The sequence below is a fragment of the Galeopterus variegatus genome, unplaced genomic scaffold (genome assembly GCF_000696425.1).
Source record: "Galeopterus variegatus unplaced genomic scaffold, G_variegatus-3.0.2 Scaffold1652, whole genome shotgun sequence".
Classification (NCBI taxonomy): Eukaryota; Metazoa; Chordata; class Mammalia; order Dermoptera; family Cynocephalidae; genus Galeopterus; species Galeopterus variegatus.
The window spans coordinates 349,816-370,114 of record NW_007727763.1 but is presented as its reverse complement, the minus strand read 5'-3'; the positions used below and the strand labels follow the sequence as shown (position 1 = coordinate 370,114).

Genomic DNA, 20,299 nt, shown 5'->3' with positions numbered 1-20,299 from the left:
TCTCACTTATTGGTGGGAGCTAAAAATAAATAAATAAATTCACACACACACAAAAAAAAACGGGGGAGGGGGGAAGAAGACATAACAACTACAATTCCTTGAAATTGATACAACAAGCATACAGAAAGGACATTGTTGGGTGGGAGGGGGGAGAGGAAGGAGGGAGGGAGGTTTTGGTACTGGGCCACAATAATCAACCACATTGTATATCGACAAAATAAAATTTAAAATAAAATAAGGGCCGGCCCGGTGGCGCACTGGATAAGTGCGCCGCTTGGGAAGCGCGGTGGCGCTCCCACCCAAGGGTTCGGATCCCACATACAGACCGGTTCCCGCTCACTGGCTGAGCGAGGCGCGGGGGCAACACCGAGGGTTGCAATCCCGTTGCCAGTCCCCGGTCCGGTACGGGGGCAACACTGAGGGTTGCGATCCGTTGCCGGACACAGAAAAAGACAAAAAGACAAATAAATAAATAAATAAATAAATAAAATAAAAGGCACCTTTACTGTATTAGTCAGAGTACTCCAGAGAAACAAAACCAATAGGGTGTGTGTGTGTGTGTGTGTGTGTGTGTGTGTGTAGACAGTCCCCGACCAACCATGATTCAACTTACAATTTTTCAACTTTATGACGGAGTGAAAGTGATACACATTCAGTAGAAACCGCATTTACAATTTTTTATTTTGATCTTTTTATTTTTATTTTAGTCTTTGCATTAGTGATTTTGCTCAGCTGCAGGCTGTAAAAGTTGGTTATGCAAATTGGGCCATTTTTGACATACTCAAACTAAAATTAGGGCAGAGGGGCCAGGAGGAAAAGGCTCTTGGGACACATAGTACCTGATTTAAAAAGAATATTCTTTCCTTTTTTTTTTGTCGCTGGAAGGTATGGGGATCCAAACTTGTCACCTTGGTGTTATAAGGCAGTGTTCTAACCAACTGAGCTAACTGGCCAGCCCGGGAAGAATTTTCTACGAGCCTCGCTGCTGAAACAGCCTGCTACAATGCTAAGACTAATTTTATCTAGTAGCAGCTGAAACAACTTGCCATGACTCTAAGACTAGTTTTACCTACTGCCATCACTCACCAATCAAAGCCTGCCAACTCCCAAAAATTTAACTAGTGTCAATGAGCTTTCTTTCAAAACAATCCATACCATTTCTTTCTCTAATGAAACACCCAACATTTTGCTTTGTTCTTTGAACATTCCAGAGACCACACCCATCTGTGTGTATACCCCAGATTGCAATCCTATTTCCCCACAATACTTGGATGAATCTCAAAGGGTAAATTATGATAATTGGAAAGAAACCAGATTCAAGGCTACATATTATATGATTACATCTATATGACAGGCTGGAAAGAAGCCAGAACTGTGGGGACAGATAATTCCTTAGTAGCTGTCAGGGGTTCGGTGAGGAGGGGCTCTAGGAAACTATTAGGGTGAGGCAAATGTTCAATATCTTGACTATGGTAGTTGTTACATGACTGCGTATTTGTCAAAATTCATAAAACTATACTCTTAAAAGGATGAGTTTTATTGCATGTAAACTATACCTCAGTGAATCTGATACTAAGAAAATAAACAGAGGGAGACAAAAAATTAACTTGAATGTACATTTTTGCTGAAGGAAAATAGATCAATAAAGTACATCCAAGCACAAAATATATTAGGATAAAATTTTGTTGGGATAGTAGAATGGAAAGATGAGTTAAAGGAGAAAGGATTTACATACAATTTCTATTATTAAAGAAAAGTTTTGTTTATGTATTTTTATTTATTTTATTTTTTATTTGTTGGCTTTCCTTCATTCTTTAATAAAACACAGAGCTGTTACTTACCCATCCCACACCCTTCATAACATTTGCTAAAGTCTAAGCATATAGAAATGACACCTGTGAACAGCCAAATGGACACGTAGCTTTGTTGATCACTGAAACCCAAAGCTTCCAACTGCTCCTCTTCTAAAAAAAAATTAAAATTTTCTCACTTTGAGAATGTCAGACTCTCTCCCACAAATCAACCAAATTTACAACTATAAAAATGTAACATCAGCCAAGCCGGGGCCACTGGAACTCAGGGGAGGAGGAGGAGAGACCTACGGAGTTCATAAAGGAGGGAGAAACCACGATGAGAGAAAGAAAAAGCTGCTCTGAGCATTTCGGGCCATGGCTGCTTTAGGGCTCGAGCTGATGAGCACATGGAGCAGGAGCCGGCAGAAGCTGCAGCTGTGCCCTTCACATGGAGTTACTTGGAGGCAGCAGGAGAGAAGAGGGCGTTGGCGGCCTCCAGGACAGCAAGACCACTAATAGGGTTCCCGTGGACCCACACAGGAGCGAGGAGCCAGAACAACTGAAAAAAGAGAGCCGCTCAGAGGCCAGTGAGTCATCACAAGGGACCAGTGCATGGCCTGTCCCATGGGAAGTGTTCGGAGCACGGGTGGGGGGGGAGACAGGCCCACCAGGGGAACACTGGGACATAGCAAGGACAGCTGATCTGCCCCCCAATCAGCACAGGACCACTCAGAGGAGACTGGTCAGGAATGCAGAATTGTATGGGGTGCAGTTTGATGAAAAAACTCAGGCCCAGATCAGAGATTCTACAGAACACAGATCCATCGGGTCTCTAGAGAGCCGAAAGTACCTATAAGGTCAACCATTAAATCCATGAGATGCACAAAAAGCCTTCCCTAGCGAAACAGCAGCAAAGCAGCAATTTAAACAACCGCACACTCAAGTACTGGTTCCCACAGGAAGTTCCCCCATGTTAGAAGCAAAGGACAAAAAATTAGTTCCAGCCCAGGCACACCACCAGCACCTTGGGACCTGCCTGGGAACCTAAGGCTCAGATATGGGGACCGGATCCCACTCCCACTTCCAGGTAAACTGCACCAGTGCTTCAGGGCCAGCCTGGGGACCTGAAGCATGGAGAAGGGGACAGGACCCCCCGCCCACAACCAGGCACACCACACCAGCACCTTGGGGCCTGCCCAGGGACTTGAGGAGTGGAGAAGGGGACCGGACCTCTTTCCCACAACCAGGCACACTGAGCCAGCACCTTGGGGCTCACCCAGGGACCCGGGGTATGGAGTCGGACACTGAACCTCTCTCCCACAACCAGGCACAACATGCCAGCACCTCGGAGCCCACCCAGGGACCTGGGGCAAGGAGAAGGGGACTGGTCCTCTCTCCCACAACCAGGCACACTGAGCTAGCGCTTCAGGGCCCACCCAGGAACCTGAGGCATGGAGAAGGGGACTGGACCTCTCTCCCACAACCAGGCACACCATGCCAGCACCTTGGGCCATGCCCAGGGATCCAGGGCATGGAGAAGGGGACCGGACCACCCTCCCACAACCAGGCACACTGAGCCAGTGCCTTGGGGCCCACCCAGGGACCCGGGGTATGGAGTTGGGGACTAGACCACCCTCCCACAACCAGGCACAACATGCTAGCATCTCAGAGCCCACCCAGGGACCTGGGGCATGGCGTAGGGGACTGGACCTCACTCCCACAACCAGGCACAACATGCCAGCACCTCGGAACCCACCTGGGTACCCAGGGCATGGAGAAAGGGACTGGTCCTCTCTCCCACAACGAGGCACACCAAACCAGTGCCTCAGGGCCTACCCACAGTCCCAGGGCATGGAGAAGTGGACCGGACCACCCTCCTGAAACCAGGCACATCACGCCAGCACCTTGGGGCCTGCCTGGGGACCCAAGGCAAGGAGAAGGGGAATAGACCTCTCTCCCACAACCAGGCACACTGAGCCAGCGCTTCAGGGCCCACCTGGGGACCTGAGGCATGGAGAAGGGGACTAGACCTCTCTCCCACAACCAGGCACACCACACCAGCACCTTGGGCCATGCCCAGGGACCCAGGGCATGGAGAATGGGACCAGAGCACCCTCCCACAACCAGGCACACTGAGCCAGTGCCTTGGGGCCCACCCAGGGACCCAGGGTATGGAGTTGGGGACCAGACCCTCCTCCCACAACAAGGCACACCATGCCAGTATCTTGGGGCCCACCCAGGGACCTGAGGCAAGGGGAAGGGAACTGGACCTCTCTCCCACAACCAGGGACACTGTGCCAGCACCTTGGGGCCTGCCCTGCCCAGAGGCATGGAGAAGGGGAACGGACCCTCCTCCCACAACCAGGCACACTGCACCAGTACCTTGGGGCCCGCCTAGGGACCCGGGACATGGAGAAGGGGACTGGACCCCTCTCCCACAACCAGGCACATGGCGCCAGCGCCTTGGGGCCTGCCCAGGGACTAGAGGCATGGAGAAGGGTACCAAACACAACCCACAACCAGGCACACTGCCAGTGCCCAGGAGCATGCCCAAAACAGCACCTCCACGTGGGTGGCCCACCACAGCCACCACAATAACCATGGCTGCTGCAAAAGCGGCTAGATGCCACAACCACCACGCAGATGGTCCGCCAACCACCGGAGTGTATTCACACAAGAAGAGTTACCAGCAGAGACAAAGAAATGAAGAGGATGTCTCTTTCCACAAAACCCATTTCAGAGAGACAGAAGAAGTATCTGCTCTATGGTAATATTGGGGGAACTGATCACATCTCTCAGCATTGGACAGATCATCTAGGCAACAATTTAACAGAGTAACCATTATTTCAGAAGGAGAGAAGAAATCTAGGGCAATTAGAGGGGGGAGGGGGAGAGAATGGGGGAAGGGGAGAAGTTGGACAAGGGGCATGAAGAATAATTACGATTTGTAACAATATATATGCTAGTAATATTGATTTAATCAACATATCTCAATGTTCAACCCCCAAAATATGTATAATTGATTTTGATTCAATAAATAAAATAAATTTTTTTAAAAAGAGAATGTCAAATTTTCACTTTCATTTTCACTAAATTAGGACATTACTCAAAATGATAAGCACTGTCTGCAGCTCACATAAATTTTTCCTTGGATAACTGACCTCTAAACACTCATATCTCATTTGGTGTTTCAACTGGAAAACCAATTAGACTTGCACAGATATCACTGTAGTCATGAGAAAAACCCAGGATGGGCTAGCACTGTGCAGATGACCATAACCTTTTCTCAAAATAGGAGGAACTCCATGTCATGTGATACATGACATACTGCATCACTCACATTCTGCAACATGAAAACAATAAAGCCAAATATAAAAGGTACTTTAAAATCCTCGGAAGATGTTAAACAGACAACCCGCAAACACCTGTGGCCCAGAGTAAAGAGAAGTCTCAAGTCTGAGAAACTCATGTCCAAACAATACTTACAGAATTGTCAGCTCAACATTTGTTTTCAAGAGTAAGAATAAGAAATTCACAGTTCAGAGATCTACTTAAAGGATTAAGTAGCTGCCTAAAGGCTTAAGTAGCTCTCTGGACTAGTGACTAAGACAGTATGTTTATAAGTTTTATTTCCTTCAGGCTGTGTATTTTCTGGAACTGTCTACATCTATTACTTTGCATCAGGATATTCACATTACTTATATTTATAGGACTTCTCTACATTAGGAGTCTTCACACGATTATAAAAGTATTTGTTAAAACTAAAAACTTTCTTGTATTTTTTATATGGACAGGGTTTTGATCCAGTGTGCATTCTTACATATGGGCCGACTGAAAACTTTTGCACATTGCTTATATTAAAGAGGTTTCTCCCCAGTGTGTTCCTTTATGGCTCTGAATTGAACTGGCACACGTAAAGACTTTCCCACATGCTTGACATTTGTACAGGTTCTCTCCTGAATGCATTCTCATGTGTGCTAGAAACGTTGTGCAATAATGAAAGCTTTCTCACATTCTTTATTTAGGGTTTCTCTCCAGTGTGAGTTCTTTCATGTCTTTGAAGGCAACTTTAATGACCGAAGGCTTCACCACATTGATTACATTCATAGGGTTTCACATCAGTGTCTGTTTTTTCATGTATTGGAAATAACTGCAATAAGCAAAGGCTTTTCCCCCCCACACACCTTACATTTATTAGGTCCATCTCCAGGGTGTAGTATAAGGTGTTTGCAAATGCTTGAACAAGAACTGAAGGCTTCCCCACATTTGTTACATTCGTAGGGTTTTTCTCCAGTGTGAGTACTTTCATGTTTTCAAACAGAACTGGAAGAACTGAAGGCTTTCTCATATTCCTTACATTCATAGGGCTTCTCTCCAGCTTTCGTGGTATTGAAAGGAACTAGAACTAAAGGCTTTAAAACACTGCTTACATTCATAGGCTTTCTCTCCAGTATGTATTCTTTCATGCGTTCGAAAGAAACTGCAACAAAAAGCTTTCCCACACATCATACATTTATAAAGTCCATCGCCAGTGTGCAGTATCACGTGTCTTCGAATGCTTACAGGAGAAGTGAAGGTTTTCCCACATTCTTTACAATCACAGAGTTTCTCTCCAGTGTGAGTCCTTTCATGTATTTCAAAAGAGTGATGACAGCTGAAGGCTTCCCCACATTCCTTACATTTATACAGACTCTCTCCATATTTCTGGATAGTCATATGATTTGTGACTAGTGTGAACTCTGATGTGCATATTTAGGGATGAATGACACATGAAGACTTCTCCACGCGGACTGTTTTCACTTGGTTTACTCCAGGAGGAGTTTTCTTGTTCAGATGACAACGTAGAACCTGGTTGAAGGTTTCTCCACACTGACTACGTTCTTCACTTTCACAGACTCTCTCTGCCACATAATTCCTTAGATATGTCCTGGGATTATTGTACTGATCTTCAATGTTCTAGTCTTCCCATTCTTTTCCTATACAGGCCCAGTTCCTGAAGGTTTCCAGCACCACATCTCTGTAGAGATTCTTCTGGGAAGGATCCAGCAAAGCCCACTCCTCCAGAGCAAAGGTCACTATGACATCTCACAGGTCACTGCATCCATTTCCTGGCTTCCAGGTGTTCCAGCATTTTCCCTCTTGCCCCCAGGGCCCCTGCAGGTAACAGTGCGACAGCGGCTGTGGCAAAGCCATGTGCGGTGTCTGTTTATGTATTTTTTAAATGGATGATGTCAAGTTGCTATGGTATTTGGAATCCATTGAATATATGTAAAGTTTAGTAACAATTTTGGTTTAAAAGGCTTATTTTTACAATGCTGAATACTACTTTTTTTGCACCTAATCAGGTGTTCAATGAAAAACTTTAGGTGTCAACTTTAAAATATGCCAGGAGGACATATTCTTTTAAGAGGACCTGACCAAAAATTTGAAGACCATTGTGTTCTGTGGTATAAAAGGTTTATATGAAGTTTCACAGTTAAGCCATATTTTTAAAGGTGATACATATAAGATATAGGAAAAATTTGTTTTTATTTTTATTTATTTATTTTTTTAAAGATGACTGGTAAGGGGATCTTAACCCTTGACTTGGTGTTGTCAGCACCACGCTCACCCAGTGAGCAACTGGCCATCCCTATATGGGATCCGAGCACATGGCCTTGGTGTTATCAACACCACACTCTCCTGAGTGAGCCACAGGCTGGCCCCGGAAAAATTTGTTTTTAGATGACTACCATTTATGTTCTTTAAAGTTCTATTGGGCTATCAGATCATAACATATGTAAGGATTTTACACCTACAAAATCTGAGGCTTCAATAAGAACAAGACACGTCTCAATTATCATAGTCATTAATTCAACAAACATTATGGAGATTCAACTTGATGCCTGGCACTATACTAGGCACTGAGATTACAGCTCAGAACCAGACATAGTTGCTACTTTCATAGCACTTAGCACAGAGAGTAAAATAGACATGAAACAGATAGTCAAATATGTAAATAATTCATTGTGGTTATAATAAGTGCATAAGAATATTCAATAGTAATACCTAGGAGACATTTAAGGTGGTACCTGACTGATGGAAAGAAGTGACTGAAGAGGTGGGGAAAGTGTAGGAGAGCAATTTTCAATGAGACAGAGGGGCAGGAGGGAGAAAACCTGTAGGTGTGTAAGGTGTTGACTTTGTACTAACTGCAGCAGGAAATGGGTAAAGTAGAGGAAGACATGGTCACACTTGTGTTTTAAGATGGCTACTCCAGCTTCTGGGAGGAGAAAGAAGATAAGGGAAAAAATTGAAGGGGCCAAGGGAAAAACTCTCCCCTTTGCCCTCTGAAGGTTCACTGAAAGTCCACTGACAAGATTCAGATTAATAGGAAGAAAAGGCATAACAAATTTTATTTTAATGTGCTGGGGGATGGGAAGGCATAAAGGAATTGCAAGAGTGCAGCTGCCCCATAGCCCAGGGAGGTACAGAAGGCTATATACCAGTCTTTATATAGGAGAGGGGAGATGAGAGGATATAGTCCCAAAGAATGATGGCCTGGGACCAAGTTTCTCTGAGCTCTGGAGAAGGTGGTGTCACTCATATATATAGACACATACATATTTTTTTTAAATTTTTATTTATTTTTTGCAACACAGGGATTGAACCCCTGACCTAGGTGTTATCAGCACCATAATCTAACCAACTGAGGTAGCCAGCCAGACCTCTACATACTTTTTTCTCTACAGATGCAAACTTCTTCCACAAAAGGCAGCCTTCTAGCTCTTGTTGTTTTTCCAGCTCTCTGAATTAGCCATCTTGAAATATGTTAAAGAAGTATATTTTGGGCTGTAACATTTTGTTTTCTGATAGAGTTTGGATATGTTGTGCCCCCCAAAGCTCATGTCGAAATCTGATCCCCAACTTGGCAATGTTGGGAGTGGTTTGGGTCACAAGGGGGTGGATCTCTCATGAACAGATTAATGCCCTCCCATGGGAGGGGAGGTAGTGAGTGAGTTTTCACTCTATTAGTTCCTGCAAGAGCTGGTTGTTTATCTTTTCTCTTTTTTTTAAAGGCAGCTGGTGGTACAGGGATCTGAACCCTTAACCTTGGTGTTACAAGGTGGCTTTCTAACCAACTGAGCTAACCTGCCAGCCCAAGAGCTTGTTTTTTTAAAGGACTCTAGTACCTCCCTCTCTCTCTCTCTCTCTTGCCTCCTCTCGCCATGTGATCTTGCACCTACCTGCCAGATGCGTGCCACTTTCTGCCATGAGTAGAAGCAGCCTGAGGCTCGCACCAGACACAGCTGTCCCAGAATCGTGAGCCAAATAAACCTCTTTTCTTTATAAGTTACCCAGTTTCAGGTATTTTGTTATAGGCAACAGAAGAAGACTAAGACACTTTCCCTCAGAAGAGGTAAGCACAATCGAGGAGTCTAATTTCATCTCTTAATAAGTTAACCTCCATCATCAAAAGATCAAAAGTGTCTGTGATTTAAAACCTATCTCTTTCTTTGAAGGAATGTTAATATCAATTATTAAGTTATTTTAGCTTTAAAGGTTATAAAAATGGAAGCTGTTATTGAGATTGGAGAAGGCATAAAAATTTACCAAGAAAAATATTCAATTGTTAAAGGATTTTTCTTTCATAATAATTGATATATATGTTTTATACTTAGTAAGTGTTCCGATTATTTATTGTTGCATAAAGAGCTACCCTAAAACTTAGTGACTTAAAATAAAAATAATTGTTTCTTTTGCCCACAAATTTCAATTGTGTGCAATTTGGGCAGGGCTCAGTGGGAAGGTTCATCTCTGTTGCATATAACATCAACAAGGGACAGGTGACTGAAGGCTGGAGGATCTGCTTCCAAAATGGCTCCTTCAACATAGCTGCGGCTGCAGTCCAGGGGCCTCAGGTCCTATACACATGGTAAGACCTATAGAACTTTCAGCACATAAAGATTCCTTCCAAACCTCTGCACTAACTGATGACCAAACTCTGGCATGGCTTCTGGCAGCTTAAGGCCAAGTCCCTAGAATGACCCAAGCCCCCTTCCCACTGCCCCCATTAAAATGTCTGCCTGAGAAAGCTCATCACTGCTAGAATTTACCATTTGTTCCAGCCAAAACCTGAAGATAAGCCCCTGACTTTCTTAGAACATTTACTAAAAAGGGCTTACACTTGTAATTCTTCCTCTGTCCATTTGAGATGTATGTGTATCTCCTGCAATTCAGGAGTGTCTTTCTCAAGGAACTGAAAGCTGTTGCTTTAAAATGTACTCATCAAGAAGGATAGGACCTCTTGTCTCCCAGTGTCTGTGGGAGGATAGAAGCCCAACTCTCATAATTGCCAGCAGACACAGCTGGCCTGATGACATTAACACTGACCAACCCTTTACAATTTTCACTTGAGCTTTTCTCCCTTTCTCTCTACTCCTTTATTCTCCCTTTATCTTTTGTTTTTGTTTTGTTTTTTAAAGATGACCAGTAAGGGGATTTTAACCCTTGACTTGGTGTTGTCAGCACCATGCTCAGCCAGTGAGCTAACCGGCCATCCCTATATAGGATCCAAACCCGTGGCCTTGGTGTTATCAGCACCACACTCTCCTGAGTGAGCCACGGCTGGCCCCTTTATTCTCCCTTTAAAATGCCCAGTCAGCTCTGCACAAATCAGAATAAAACTCAGCTCTTTCCTCTATTGTCTGTCAGTAGTTACTGAATAAAACCTGTTTTCATGCTTTCTCTAATTTCTAGCTTTTTTTATCTTTGGCAACAGCTTTCTCCATGTGACCTGGGCTTCCTCACAGTATGGTGGCTGGTTTCAAAGGGTAGATAGAGAGGGAGAGGAAAACAGATAGACAGAGCACACGTGCCAGGCAGATGAAAGGTTTGTTGTATTTTTATAACAAGGCTCAGAAGTCAAATAATAACCTCCAGGAAACTTCAAAAGTCCCCCATTCCTACCTATCTGTCCAGTTGAAGGGCAAGTTCTGGAAGAGCACGTGAGTAAAAATATTGTTCTGTCTTTCTAACCACTTTTGGAAGCTACAGTCTACCACAGAAAGCTTTTAAAATATTGGTATTAGCAAGCGAAGGATATTATAATAAAATAGATATTTGATGGCTTAGTACCATCAATCTTACTTAAATTACAGTTAATTAAATTACATTAAATTTTACTAAAAATGGTAAAGATATGTTGGGAAAATATGGGAAAATGGTCAGGGCCCCTCAGATGTTCAGAATCTTGCCTAGCATTTGATGTAAATAAGCACATATGCCCAGGTGTTCCTTAGTTATTGTCTAATGTAATTGCATAGGTGCACCCAGGTGTCCTGGATTATGGACTTAGGTATAAAGGACTAACGGCTATGATACCCAGTGCTTCTCAGGATGCTCCAGGAGGCCAGTAGGGTGGCTGTTCCTAGCTCTGAATAAAGCCTATTAATTTTTTACCCATGGCTCCCATGATCTTGTCCTATAACCTAGCTTGTGGACCTGTGTGTGAAGGGTTTGTGACCCAGTCTGAAGAACGTGCTTGAGGGGTCTGTGAGCCCTAGCACTAGTTTACAGATAATTTTACCTCAACAGACAATTCAATTCTGACAAACTAAATTTGACAGCATTTATTTGAGCAAAGAACAATTCATGAATCAGGCAGCACACAGAACCAGAAGAGGTTCAGAAAGCTCCTCTCTGCAGTGTGGGTAGCAAGCCTTTATAGACCTAACACATAAGCAAAGTAGAGAAATTACTTAATTGGCTACAGCTAGGCATTTACCTAATTTGGGTATTATCTGGTGGAAAGTCCCTAGTTAGAGGTTAGTTGGTGATTGATTAAGTTTCTGATTGGTTAAGCCTGTTTTATTTTACTGTCTACATTGAATTGGGTTTTGGTTTGCTTAGAAAGGAGCTCTAGTTACAGAGACAAACTCAGGCTAATTGTCTCCTTGCTTGCTTTAACATGGTAAAGTGTTGATAATTGTATCAAAAAGAAAAAAAATCATCATTTTTAAATTTAGTTTTTCCAGGCTAAATATAAAGAAAGTAGTAGAGTTTTTAACAAGCTTATTTAAAAATACTTACAAGCTATTTGTGTTGAACCTGTGTTCTTGCCTCATAGTCACCTTGAGACTCAGTACTTATAAAGCAAATCCAACAGCAAAAGCGTTGCTTATTACTGTGAATTTCACCGAAGTTTTCTTAGGGAGGGTTTCACTGTTTCAAAATCGTTCCTGAAATATCCTGTTACCTGTCTCTACCAGATTCTCTCCTATTTGCAGGTTTCTGACGTTTCTCCTCCCTTCTGCCATTATAGCTTCCATAAACCCCTGCTTTTATCCCAGCACTTCTTTTCCTCAGTTTACATACCCCACTGAGCAAAACAAAAATAGAAAACGGTAATGCCTTACAGCTCCTCGAGCATAAAAATGTTTAAAAATATAACCATTTATAAATCAGAGAGCACTGACAATTTAAAAAATTAAAGTAGAAAAAAGGATAATTGGAAATAAAGTGATTCAAGTCTACGGGAGATGTGAAAAGAGAAAGCAAAATAAAAATTAGAAAGAAATAACGTTAAAACAACTGGGTGGTTGAGGATAGTACCACTATATCACAGAGAACATAAATTTGCCCTATGGGAAAAAAGAATTACTGGATTTAAAAATCCAATAATTACTTCAAAGGATCACATAACATTAAGACATAGGAAAGAACTAGAAATTAGGAGTAGCTATGAGGTTTGAATTTAGGCAGACAGGCCCTTGCTATTATCCTTATTTTTTAGGCAATGAGGAAGTATTATTTCTTTAAACAGTTTGGATACTAAACCTTCACGAGTCAATGTTTCTGGGACGTTTTCTCTCCAGTACAGCCTTGCTGAATGGTCTCACGATGGAAAGATACTTAAAATACGGAAAAGGAGCTTTCATTTCAGCCCAAGTGATATTACCCGAACTATTTTTTTTTTTTGGACATAATTTTTGGCCCCGGTGAGCCTCCGGCCTGGACTACATTTCCCAGCAGGCCGTGCTCAGAACTACGGGTGCCTGCATGGAGTCTAGTGCCGTTGGAGGCGGCGCAGTCGCGGTGCAGGCGGCCGACGGGCGGGCGTTTTGCGGTTTGAATGGCTGAGGGCCCGGGCCTTCATCTCATCTGAGGACCGGCTGCCCAGAAGAGCGCAATGCCGTCTGGAGGCGACCAGTCGCCGCCGCCCCCACCTGCCCCTCCGGCGGCGGCAGCCTCGGATGAGGAGGAGGATGACGATGGCGAGGCGGAGAACGCCGCTCAGCCGGCCGGGTCGCCGGCCCCTGAGGTCCAGCAGCGGTTCGACGAGCTGTGCAGCAGCCTCAACATGGACGAGGCGGCGCGGGCCGAGGCCTGGGAGAGCTACCGGAGCATGAGCGAGAGCTACACGCTGGAGGTGCGCTCCGGGGAGGAGACGAGGGGCTTTCCAGGCCTAGTCGGCACACCCTGCCACGGGAATGGGGTGCGGACGCCCCGCGGGGACCCTCCGGCAGGCTCCGGGTCTCCGGGCTCCCAGACTAGGGAGGGGTGGGAATGCTCTCTGCGCGCCGTGGTTCTGGAAAGCGGGCTTTTAAAAGGCTCTTAGCAGCTCTGAAGGTGAACTTCGTCTCGCTGCTCTTCCCTCTCAAAGTAGCACAGTGGGGCGGAGATGGTGCTGGGATCACGAGTAGAAAAGGGGACGCGTGTGACTCGTTTGATCACCCACCCGCCTTGGTAATAGAACGAACAGGTGTAGTTGTCAAGACCGTACGGAGGAGGGGAGGGGATTTGCCCACGTTTGCACCGCGATCAGCCGGATTTTAGTGCTGGGGTCTGTACGGTTCCTTCAGTTCTTTTCCTACTGCACTAAATTGTTTTTGCCCAGGCACTGCATCCGTTTGAATAAACGCGTTGTGAAGTTTCGAGCTGTGTTTACGGGTGTGTAAATAAATTAAGACTAATCTTACCCAGGCCAAATGAAATGGGCTTTCTGTCTACCCGGATATAAACACACAGCCCCATTTGTCACTGGGAATCAGGACTGCGACCGCTTTGAAAACTTTTTTTTTTTATTTTGTTTTTTTGGTCGCTCTAGACATTGCACGGGACTCCTGTTGCTGTGATCCAGGCATGTTATGTTTCTTTTTTTCGGACGGGGCTTGCTGGTGAGAAAAATGGCCTTTCTAGCCAGTGACCCTCAACCCTGTAGGCACCTCCCCTTCGGGGGCCAATGGGAAGAAACACGGAAGTCCGGATTGTTTATCAGCTGTTTTCCTGTGTGTGTGGCATTTAAATATGAGGCCATTTGATTTTCTCAAGTAGTTTTATGTATAGTTTGTGGAAAGAGTAGGGCAAATAGTCTCAGGATGCGAAGGCCTACCAAGGTATTATTTAATTATAATGTTTTTGCCTATGTGTCATCCTGCTGACTAAGGTTATTTTTTATGTATTCTTGCATTAATAGAATTTTAATCCAATTACTAGTTCCTCTCCCCATAGTTGAATTTACAGAAAAAAGACAGTAATATGGTGGCTTTAGACCCTGGCAGACCTGGGTGACTTTGGACAATTTACTTAACCAATATAAAACTCAGTTTTGTGATATGTAAACTGGAGATATTTGTACCTATCTCACAGAGCTGTACTGAAGTGTAAATAAGGTAATATGTAGTTCCTAGTAAGTAAAGCACTCACATGGGCTGTGCTTTAGAGTTTACTATGCTCTTTCATGTACTTGGGTGATGTGGCTGAATAGGCCATGTTCCTATTTATTCTCAGTGCTTTCCTATAGTTATGCAAAGAGAAGTACTCTTTTAGGTGGGGAGCATAAATGCCTCCAAACAAGCTCTTATTTTTTCCCTCTGCATAATCCTGTAAATTAGATAGAACAAGCATTATCATCATACAGTTGAGGAATTTCAACTCATAGAGGTTGTCGTATGAGGTCTAGTGTTATATAAACAAGGGACACATGATAGATGGTTAGTAAATTGTTTTTGAAAACACGTTTGTTTTATTTATTTTTTAATATTTTTTGGTGGCTGGCTGGTAAGGGGATCCGAACCCTTGACCTTGAGGTTACCCGCACCACACTCTCCCAAGTGATCTAGCTAACCAGCCAGCCCCTGAAAACACATATTTGATTACTCAGTTTTTTTGATTACTGAGACTTTAGTTTAGTCTCAGATTCATAGTCCAGTTTACCTAATAAATTAATGAATATTCATTTATCAAATATTTCTTGAGCACCTATTATAAGCCACACACTGTTTTAGGTGGTAAGGACGGAGCAGTGAACAAAACCTAAAAATCCGTGCCCTTGTGGAGATTATAATCAGGTATGCTGTAAGATAATGTAGAATGTCAATATCATGATAGTGTATAATGGAAAATAAAGCTCATATGATATTTAATACAGATTGCTGGTTATATAATTTTATCTTTTGATTTCTTGTGTTTTCTGTGCTTTATACTTGTAACTCCTTTAATTCTCACAGTTCTCAGCTCAGAAAATGGAGCCTCTGAGACTAAGTAATTTACCTTTGGTGTTATAGCTAATATATTGCAGAGCCAGAATTTGAAACCAGATATACTTGACCCTGTAAGTGTATGGCCTTGAGCTGTTAATTTAGAGGATGACTATTTTTTAGTGTTATGGACTTTTTCAACAATTTTTTTAGAATCAAAGATAAGACAGGCACAGAGTCTGATCTTCTTTGTTGCCTTCTGGGCAAAGATAGCTTTACAAAGAGCTTCCACATCCATATTGTCCTTTAAGCACTATAAAATTCTCCTATGTCAGACTAATTTTCTTGTTTTTAGGAAAGATGTAGCAGAGAATTCTTTAGAATGAAAATAGACTATTATAGATTATCTTCTTTAAACCCTTCGTTAAAACACAGGATAATGCTGTGACTGACTTAACTTTGTACTTCCTAAGAGATCTTGATATAGTAGAGAAACTCAGTAGTTATAAAACTAAATTTACTTTGAGAAATTAACTTTGTAACATTATGAAACCATTTCCCAGAGACGTGTTTAATACATACATCTTTTTTAATAGAAAATCTGTGCTATAATAACTATAATTGGGGTTTTAGGCTAATCTATGTGTCAAAATGTATCAACATGAAAAATGGAGCATTTCCAGTTTCTCACATTTTCATGTAGAACAGCATTGGATACATGAAACTAAAGGACATCTTCCAGCTCAGACTTTATGGAGAGAGGAAAGAAAGTTGTGTCACTTCTTGGGGGGGGAGGGGGGAAGAATTGTGAAGATGATATTTTAGAAATAATACCTTAAAATTTATTTTCATTGAATGATATCTAGTAAATAGATCCACAATAGTCCATATGGTTATAAAAATAAGTTTTATGTATTCATGTATATTTTTTGATTAGGTATAAAATTAGGCTGAATGTACATTCAAGCTTAATATTTGTTTCTTTTACTTTTCTAGATTTTGAGCAAGATTTAAAATATATGTAAATAATATTGTTTTAGTTACTATGGCTATGTAACAAATTACACTAAAACTTAGTGGCATAAAACAACAATTTATTTTGCTCACAGATTCTGTGCGTAAGGAATTTAGACAGGGTACAGCCAGCATGGTGATTCAGTGTAACAGGACATCTTGCATGTTGGTTCAGGACTTCCAAAGGCATATGTCCTGAGAAAACAGCCAGGTGGAATCTGCATTGCCTTTCATGATCTTTGAACTTGCATTGTCTCATTTCCACCTATGCTATTGTTTGAGACAATTAATCTGTGTGAAAGAACACAGACTCTTGCCTAGGTTCAAGATGAGGGAACACAGACACATCTTAGTGGAAGAATGTCAATGTCACATTATAAGAAGAACACATGGTATAGAGTTATCACTGGAAAATACAGTTTCCCACAAACATAAGCAACACTTTCAGTTTAAACATAGGAATTTTTTAGGGCCAGCCCGTGGCTCACTCGGGAGATGCTGATAACACCAAGGCTATAGGAATGGCCGGTTCACTCACTGGCTGAGCGTGGTGCTGACAACACGAAGCCAAGGGTAATTAATAAATAAATAAATAAATAAGTAGCAATTTTTTATGTTGAAATATATATAGCTCATTAGCTAAAAATCAATTTTCTTTTATTTTACAGGGAAATGAACTTCACTGGTTAGCATGTGCCTTATATGTGGCTTGCAGAAAATCTGTTCCAACTGTAAGCAAAGGAACAATTGAAGGAAACTATGTATCTTTAACTAGAATCCTGCGATGTTCAGAGCAGAGGTAACTATGTTAGAGTTTGAAAAAATAGAGTGTGGCTAATATAAAAGCTCATAAATAAATCATAATGATAGCAAGAATTCTCTCTTTATCATTTTCTGAGCATTTGTACCTGTGGATTGCTTTTAGAAGCTAGATCATGATTTTTCTTTACCACATCAAAGTTAATATCCATTATATTTTACTTTGATGAAAATATTTAAATTTTAATATATTAGGTATTTGTATGGAAGAGTTTATTTTAAAGATTATCGGGCCGGCCCGGTGGCGCACTGGATAGTGCGCCGCTTGGGAAGCGCAGCGGCGCTCCCGCCTGAGGGTTTGGATCCCACATACGGACCGGTTCCCGCTCACTGGCTGAGCGAGGCGCGGGAGCAGCGCCGAGGGTTGCGATCCCGTTGCCGGTCCCCGGTCCGGTGCGGGGGCAACACTGAGGGTTGCGATCCGTTGCCAGACGCGGAAAAAGACAAAATACAAAAAAAAAAAAAAAAAAAAAGATTATGACTCATTGTGTAATATTGGGAGAAATCTAAATAAGGGTATTGAGAAACTTTAGGAGATACCGTAGGTTGAAAAGGTAAATAAAATATTATTTATAAAGTATTGTACTTAGACCTACATGCACAGGACTTGTGTCTTAATACATATGGAATGTGTAAATATTTCTTAGTTTCCCATTTGGAGGATAAACAACACTATTATGATCAATTATAGAAAGGGTCAATAATGTTTAACAGAAGATGCAGAAATTGTTTTGTTTTTCTATTGTGTAATTGAATTGATTGCATTTATTATTTGTGTCTTCTGGGTGAGTTTTCTTTTGTGGCTTATTAAAGATGTGAAAAAGGATTTTGGCATTTAGGTGGGATTACCACTGTCAAAATTTATGGACCTAATGATTAAAAAAATCACTTATTAAAATAACAAGAAATGGGGGCCGGCCCGGTGGCGCACTGCTACAGTGCGCTGCTTGGGAGCACAGCGGCGCTCCCGCCGAGGGTTTGGATCCCACATACAGACCGGTTCCCGCTCACTGGCTGAGCGAGGTACGGGTGCAGCACTGAGGGTTGCGATCCCATTGCCGGTCCTGGTCCGGGCGCGACACTGAGGGTTGCGATCCGATGCCAGACATGAAAAAAAGGAAAAAAGGAAAAAATAAATAAATAAATAAATTAAATTAAATTAAATTAAATTAATAAAATAACAAGAAATGTAATGTTTTACCTATAGTCTATTTATTAACCCTTAACTCCATCCTGAGTTATATTTAGGCCTAAGAACAAGAGGCAGTATATAAAGAGTTGAACACCTGGGCTGTAAACATGTGGAAGTGGACTTAAATAAGGTGCAAAGGTATAATCATTATGAAGAAGAAAAGTGGATGCAGAGTAATCCAGTTAAGTGTCAGACAAAGAACTTTAGAAGTAAAGGTCAAATTATGGAATTATCATAATAAACTATAACAAACTAAACTTACCTAACATTTTAATGCAAGTAACACAATCCTGAGTTTCAGTTTTATTTCCATTTCAAAAACTCAGTTTTTATCTTCAGTTTTTACCTATGTGTTCAGATTATTTACTTTTCTGCCAGACTAAATGAACTATGGGAGCAGACTGGGAGAAGATATTTACAGTGCATATAAGTGACAAAGGATCATTATTCAGAATTATATAAACAACTACTAACGATTGATAGTTAGTAATTAATTGATTGATTAATAATTGATGAATAGCCACTAAAAATGGGTGAAAAATATGACTTCACAAAGGCCAAAACTCACACAGTGCTAAATAGACATAGGAAAATATGTTCAGTTTCACTAGAAATCAAGGAAGTTTCAAAGTAAAAACAAGACATTTCATTCTCATCAGATTGAGGAAATTTAAAGTCTGATGATACCAAATTTGGTGATTATGGGCCGGCCCGGTGGTGCACTGCTACAGTGCGCCACTTGGGAAGTGCGGCAGCGCTCCCGCCGAGGGTTCGGATCCCACATACAGACCGTCCGCTCACTGGCTGAGCGAGGTGCGGGAGCAACACTGAGGGTTGCGATCCCGTTGCCGGTCCCGGTCCGGTACGGGCGCGACACTGAGGGTTGCGATCCATTGCCGGTCACGAAAAAAGACAAAAAGGAAAAAAAAAAAAACAAATTTGGTGATTATACAGAGAAACAGGAACTCTATATTGCTGGTGTACATTGGTGAGAGTATAAATTGGAAAAACCACTTTAGTGGGAAATTTGACAGTACAGTAGTCAACCCTTATCCACAGTATTGCTTTCCAAGGTTTCAGTTACTCATGGTTGACCACAGTCCTAAAATATTAAATGGGAAATTCCAGAAATAAACAATTTCTATGTTTTAAAGTATGTGCCATTCTGAGTAACTTGATGAAATTGCACTCTGTCCTCCTTCATGCTACCCTGGATGTGAATCATGTCCAGCATATCCATGCTGTATACGCTACACATACATTACCGTACGGGAAAAAAGAACTAGCATATAGTAGTGGGTACTATTTGTAGTTTCAGGCATCCTCTAGGGGTCTTGGAACATAACCCCTGTGGATAAGGAGGGACTCATATCTAGTAAAACTGAAGGTGCTCATTCTCTGACTCCACTTCTTGGGGTACTCCTTAAAGAAACTCCTACACACGTATACAAGGATGTTAGAAACAACCTAATTTCCATTGGTTGGGGAGTGTATGCAAAAATTCATGGTATATTCATATGAAAAAACATTTTTAGCAATCAAAATGAATGAATTAGGTCTTTATGTATCAGTATTGATGAATCTCAGATACATTATTGAATGAAAAAGCAAGTTGCAAAGTGCTACTTTCAATATGGTACCATTTATATAAAATATAAAAATACACATGCAAAAGATACTAATTGTTTATGGATACATCTATATGTGTAGTAAGTCATCTATATGTGTAGTAAGTGGGAAAATAGGGGATGAGAATGATTCAGACTAACTGGAATGGTACTTATCTTTAGGGAAGAGAGGAGGAATGGAATTTCGGCTGTTTCTGTAGTGTTTTTAGTTCTTAAAAAAATACGAAGGAAGGACTGGCTGGTTAGCTCGGTTGGTTAGAGCATGGTGCTGATAACACCAAGGTCCGGGGTTTGATCCCTGTACTGGCTAGTCGCCAAAAAATTTAAAAATAAAATAAAGGGCCGGCCCGGTGGCGCACTGGATAGTGCGCCGCTTGGGAAGCGCGGCGGCGC

The 20,299-nt window shown here is 42.1% G+C and overlaps 1 protein-coding gene and 1 pseudogene across 1 annotated transcript in view; one reads left to right on the top strand and one right to left on the bottom strand.

Annotated features, from left to right (window-relative positions):
• Positions 1 to 5,814: 5,814 nt before the first annotated feature.
• LOC103594962 lies at positions 5,815 to 9,047 on the bottom strand (annotated as a pseudogene).
• A 3,838-nt stretch (positions 9,048 to 12,885) lies between these two features.
• Positions 12,886 to 20,299, top strand: part of RBL2 (retinoblastoma-like 2) — a 58,000-nt gene continuing 50,586 nt past the window's right edge. Inside the window, exons 1-2 of the mRNA XM_008578263.1 lie at positions 12,886 to 13,203; positions 16,936 to 17,066. Coding sequence (XP_008576485.1) covers positions 12,964 to 13,203; positions 16,936 to 17,066 — 371 coding nt within the window. The 5' untranslated portion in view covers positions 12,886 to 12,963. The remainder of the gene's footprint in view (positions 13,204 to 16,935; positions 17,067 to 20,299) is intronic.